The sequence below is a fragment of the Gambusia affinis genome, linkage group LG10 (assembly GCF_019740435.1).
Source record: "Gambusia affinis linkage group LG10, SWU_Gaff_1.0, whole genome shotgun sequence".
Lineage (NCBI taxonomy): Eukaryota > Metazoa > Chordata > Actinopteri > Cyprinodontiformes > Poeciliidae > Gambusia > Gambusia affinis.
This window is the reverse complement of record NC_057877.1, coordinates 25,010,410-25,016,409: the sequence shown is the minus strand read 5'-3', so window position 1 is coordinate 25,016,409 and position 6,000 is coordinate 25,010,410. Positions and strand designations below refer to the sequence as shown.

The 6,000-nt window shown below is 36.6% G+C and overlaps 1 protein-coding gene across 2 annotated transcripts in view; it reads right to left on the bottom strand.

The window, feature by feature from the left end:
• jak1 (Janus kinase 1) overlaps window positions 1-6,000 on the bottom strand; it is a 38,485-nt gene continuing 32,485 nt past the window's right edge. For both annotated transcript variants that reach the window (XM_044128184.1, XM_044128183.1), the window contains 7 exons: window positions 4,829-4,917; window positions 4,360-4,552; window positions 3,566-3,690; window positions 3,271-3,443; window positions 3,017-3,134; window positions 2,347-2,457; window positions 1-1,341 (listed from right to left, as the gene is read on the bottom strand). In XM_044128184.1, coding sequence (XP_043984119.1) covers window positions 1,225-1,341; window positions 2,347-2,457; window positions 3,017-3,134; window positions 3,271-3,443; window positions 3,566-3,690; window positions 4,360-4,552; window positions 4,829-4,917 — 926 coding nt within the window. In that variant the 3' untranslated portion in view covers window positions 1-1,224. The remainder of the gene's footprint in view (window positions 1,342-2,346; window positions 2,458-3,016; window positions 3,135-3,270; window positions 3,444-3,565; window positions 3,691-4,359; window positions 4,553-4,828; window positions 4,918-6,000) is intronic.

The window sequence follows — 6,000 nt, the reverse complement described above, 5'->3', positions numbered from 1 at the left end:
TTTTATTTATTTTTTCATTAAGTTTATGTCTTTTTTTTCTTGAAAAATTATACATATGTTTTTTCTTAGAGCAGAAGGATTTGCCTTTTACATTCCTAAATAAAATGTGGATTAAAGCGCATCGTGTGAACTTGACCATGTCGTCTCTGCCTGACAGGCGGACCCATGGGTGGCATTTAGAGCAGAAAATGTCCCTTCAGCTCCAAGCAGTTCCACTAATGTGGATAAATACACCTTTTATACTTGTGGAGTATTGTGGAACTACATTTAAAAAAAAATGTTACATCCATAAACATGTTCAACCATAAAATGTGGGACTATTTTGAAATAAAGTCACTTGGTTGGAGCAACTCCTGCCCATCTAATGTCGTCTCCCAGTGAGCTCTGCAGCTGTTGCTCTTGTGCTGCAGAACATTTACAGAATATGGGTTCTGACATGCCTCTACTTGTTCCGTAAGGCTGCAAAACAGATGGAAAGTGAAGCGCTGCTGCCCCCCAGTGCCCGTCTTAGAAACACTTTTCCTTAACCATGTTTAACATTACAGCATATTGGGCTCACTGAGCAATTGCACAATAAAAAAAGGTACAAACAAAAACACAGTTCATGTGCAAATGCAGGTTAAAAAGTTGATGCAAAGCAGGATGATGGTTTTTTCCAATCAAATTGGACATTTTCTAAGGCTTCAGACTAATTTACCCCAATTAAAATTGTGCTACGGATCTTTCTGGGTTGGACTAAAAGTCATACAGTTATTTGATTACTGGCTCTAATTTAATTCCACCTCTTAGAAGCTGCATTTGCACATCAAATCTATGTAAACCGATAAAAATCCATGATGCTCAACTCGGATCATGCTATTTTTCTCTCAAAAAATGAGTCCATGACCCAGCAGCGGTACAAACTGTTCCTCCTTTCATGATGCCACGTCTTCAGAGCACTGCAGTATCCTAGCAGGTCCAGAAACATCAACTACTTTATGTAGAATATAAATGTTCATCACAACAGAAAATATCAGGATTATACGTTCCAAATGCGAAGTATCTAAAAGTATGGTTAGGCTATATATATATATTTTTTTTTATCCCCCAATAGCGCTGAAGGTTTATGGGCGATTATGACAGAGGATTCCCTCTGCGATGTGAAGCTGAAAGTGCAGCTAATGGTCCGATTTGGCAGCTTGCTCCTGGTCCCATGTTGCTTACACAACAGAACCTTGTGGAGGTTTACAGGCTGTTCTGCTGGTGGTGCTGCTGCAGGATGGACAGCTCCTCAATCAGACGCTTGAAGGTGATTCTCCGCTCCGGAGTGTGCTCCCAGCACTTCCGCATCAACTCATACACCTGGAAAATAAAAAAGGACTTTAAATACTTTCACAGTTTGAGTTGATGCATGGCAGTGTCCAAAGTCAAGGCCAATGCAGGATACAAGTCTGCCACCCACTTACACATATGACTGTGTTTTGATGCATAAATTATTACTGTAGAGTGTAATATGTATGAACAGGAGCATTTTGTTTGTGAACAAGCAGTCAAATTTTAAAAAGCGTCACATGAATTATTCTGTCAATTGATTAAATTGTAAAACTGAAAAATCTGAATACAATATTTTTTTTGTTTTTAAGAAAAAACTTAAGATATCAAAAAGCTGAATTATTTGAAGGTAGCTGAACATCTTGTGACTTGTTTGAAAGTTGAATGAAGTTGAAGTAGGCAGAAGAGGTGAGCTGTCAAAGAGCACAAAGATGTTGCTGATTTTTGTGGAAATCTAAAGAATTTCATTAGAACTGAAATGTGAATAAAAGTTTAAATCTTTACAAAATTGTAAAAGACCAAAAGATATAGCAAAATTTATTTTATTTTCGGCTGAAGTACGCGGAAGTCGGTAAGAGCCAAAAAATGTAGAGAATCTTCATTCTAAAATCTTACAATAGAAAATTTAGGCTATAAAACATTATTATTTACAGCTGACCCCTTCCTTTTAATGAGGCAAACCCGCAAAACCCTGTTATGAGTTGGATCTACATGCCTTCCAACAAAAAACTGACTGCTGTACTCTATGTATTGCAGCTTAGTTTGTTTTTTTTCCTGGCCTGTGAGTGCTTACTTGACAATTTTTGCCCACGTGACAAAAAGTTTGGACACCCCTGTTTATGTTGTTAACTTGAACTTCCATAAACCTTTAGACCACACTTCAGCCTTTGAAAGCTTTTAGCTAGGCTCTTTACTTTAGGAAGCAGATGTTTGTTCTGAAACCGGCTTAGACAGATTGAAGTTCTGTCTGCACACACTAATGTGAAGGAAACGTTTTAACGAAAGTTTAGGAAAATCATAAACGAAGTTACTTACACGGCTAGGGCAAGCTTCAGGACAAGCCAATCTTCTTCCATCCTGCAGAACATTCACCAAGCGGACAATGGTCATCTGGCCTTGAGCTCTCCCGATCATATCTAGGAAGCACTGTGAAGTTAAGGACGAGAGCAAATCGCACAGTTATTGGTGATGTTTTCAATTACTCTTCAGTATAAAAAGTTTAGTAAGCTATTACATTTTCTCATTATTTATGCCTTTTTAAATGTTCGTTTTGTACCATACAGACAAAATTTGTTGCTGTGTCCAGCTGTTTGTACTTTTTAAAATTTTAGAATGTGATTGATTGGATGAAACAAGAAAAACATTTCATCACCAGGTTGTAAGAAAGGGAAAATTATGAAAATATTTTAGTTTCCTTTTTTTTCCATTATATTTTTATTCAAAAAAGTACAGTTTGGTTCTCAACATCATCCACAGATGTTGTTGATGGATCTCCAAAATAAACTAGACTTGCACCGTTGGCACAGACTGCTGCTTCGATCACTTCTAGTAAAACGTGTCATCTGCTTTTATTGGCTGAAGAATTGTGCCATCTGCCTCAGGCAAATAACCATGTGGGCAATGCACAGATAAATACAGTTGACTGAGTATGAATGTACAGGTGTTTTAATGTAGAATCATCTGAGCAGAACCAGGGAACACTGACCGTCATTGGGCTTTTGGAGGAATCACAGTAGGTGATGATTTCATACATGGTCACTCCGAAGGACCACACATCAGAAGCCAGGTAAAACTTGCACTGAGTCAGACACTCAGGAGCATACCTGAAACACAGAAAATGGGTTAAAAAAGGTTTATTATTATATGTAAAGTCCTTTAAAAAAAAAAAAAAAAAAAAAACGACAACAAAAAAAACAAACAAAACAACATGTTCGCTAGTCATCTTTGCTCTCAACTAACCAGAAGACGGGGCTGTCGTTTTCGTCCTTGACCGTGTAATAACCGTTGTTTTCCTTGAGGCTTTTTGTGAGGCCAAAATCTCCGATCTTCACCATGCCTTCTTGTTCCACCAGCACGTTCCGGGCTGCCAGGTCGCGGTGGATGTAGTTCCGAGATCCCAAATAATCCATGCCCTAAAAAAAACAAAACAAACAAACAAAAAAACGCACATAAAACATAAACAATAAAGTCTTTAGCCACTTGAGACTGAATAATTTCACATGACAGAAAGTCCCAGGAGTAAAGATTGTGTTACCCGACATATCTGGATACAGTAGCTCAGCAGAGTGCCAAGGCTGGTCTTGCTCTTGTATCTGGGAAGATACTCCTTCAAACTGCCCAGCGGAAGATACTCCATTATCAGCTTGATGGTTTTTCCACCTAGAAATTAAACACAAAGTAGTACATAATTGTGCAGTGGTAGGAAAATGAATCAAAGATGAGAGAAAAAAAAAACATCTAAAATGTTGTCGTCACTTCTTATTATGATGCACCTAAACAAATCCAGGTGAAACGACTTTACCGTTACTTCAACATTATTTTCTGTAGGGTGCGACTTCTGATTATTTTGGTAATCAATTACTCTATTGTTTATTCTGACAATTAATTGGATAAGAGCTGGCACGTTCTTTGGATTTTTCCATTCAACCACTTAAGCCTTGTATTTTTATACATTAAAAATACAATCAAAGATGTAAATGAACAATTTAATATTCTTTAAATAAGAAAAACATTTTATTGCCTAAAATGCTAGACTCCTTCAGTGAAAATTTGATCACTTGTATCAAAGGATGGAAAAACTCAGTCCATTCTGCTTGACTTAATACAGAATAGGGTTGATCTGTTAATTATTTGATTGATTAACAAATTAATAACCAAATAAAATAAAATACTTAATAGAAGAGTTTTTTTTGTTTTTGTTTTTATTTTTACAGAATTTGAACCAGATGAAGACAAAACTGCTGGATTAAGATGTTTTTATGTTAGAGGAAACATATAAGTATTTTTTGTACAGTTTTGTGTCATGTCTGTATTTGCATTATGCAACACCTTCTTCCTGGCTGATGCCTTTGTATTTGACGATGTTTTCATGGTAAAGTGCCTTTAGGATCTCAATCTCTTTCAGGAGGTTGTTGCTCTGCTCCTCGCCGTTCTCGGGCTTCAGGGATTTCACCGCCACCATTTCACCCGTTCGGTCTCCCCGAGGGTCGTAGCGACACAACTCCACCTTACCAAAGTGACCCTGTGAGTGGCAAGCATGAACAGTTTTTATTTTTTAAGAAAAAGGCACGAGGACAGCTTTCAACTCAATATGAGTAACATTAAGAAATAAATACTCTGATATTTTCTAAGGTTTTTTTAAGGTAAAGAATGAAATTATACACTTCTTTCTGACTTTAGTAAGAAGAAAATAAGATACAACAGCATTAAATAGCTGTTCTGTTCGTCTTTGTAAATCGTTGCATAATTACCAAGAATATCAAGACAACAATTGATTAAACATAAAGCTTTTGTTCACCTCTCCAAGTTCTCTGATCTTCCTCAGGAATCTGGTTTCAAATACAGTCGGGTCCACCGGCTGTATTGGACATGGTTTGATGAATGGACCTGAGGCAAGGAAAAATATCTTTGATTAAAATTAAACTTTAAGCAGGCATTAAACATGCTTTTCATTAAGCGCTTATTTCTCCAGTAAGTGTTTCTTTTTTCTGTGTTTTCATTAGCTGAAAGCAAAAATCACATTTAACAGAAATAAAGACTTGAAAACATCAGTCTGTGTGTAATTAGTCAGTAGTTGACTAATTACCTCTAAGTGAATTCAATTACTGACTTTTTTTAAAGCTATTAACAAATGATTTCTTGTATCATTTAGATCGTATTTATCACCACAACATTAAAATCTGATGGTTGAACAAGTTGACAATATTGTGGGGATTCTTACTTTTACCATTTTCTGCACTGGTGGTTCCATTAGAGCATCAATATATCAGTACATTTGAACAAACTAAATAAACCCAGTTACTGTGTGGAAGGTAGCGATCAAGAAAATTTCAATAAATCACAATTCCTTTTTGTGTCCTAAGGAAGCCCATTTCTACACACCTGAGAACTAATTAGAGAGCAGCTATTTTATCAGCCATATTTTTGGACTGCGGGAGGAAACCAAAGTAACCAGAGAGAACACATACACAAACACACACAAACACACACAGGTGAGCAAACAGAAAGGAACCAGACTGGGATTTGCATCCAAGACGTTCTTGCTGCTAAGCAACAGCAACACATATCCGTCTGTGTGAAAAGAGTTCGTTCAACATATGCATAGTTGCGTAATAGGAAGTCTATTGTGGTCGACTGTCATGTTTTTCACTAGAATTTTTTGTGGTTATGTAACTGTTTGCTTGCACTAGTTTCCCTGTAATTGGCTACTATGATACTTAAAGCAAATTATATAAACAAGTTGTTATGCTGAATGTCTAAAATAAAAAAAATATATAAATTTATGTTAGAATAAAATGATTCTGCAGGGATTTTAATATGTTTAAATAGAAAAATAATTGTTTTATGTTGTTTGGTTACTAAGACAGACTGCAGCATGCAAAAGTGGTCGCTAGGTGGAAGAATGGACTGAAGTGTGTTTCTGTGGGGCCCAAGGAGGGGCAGATCACTGGTAATGTACCCAGTGAACTT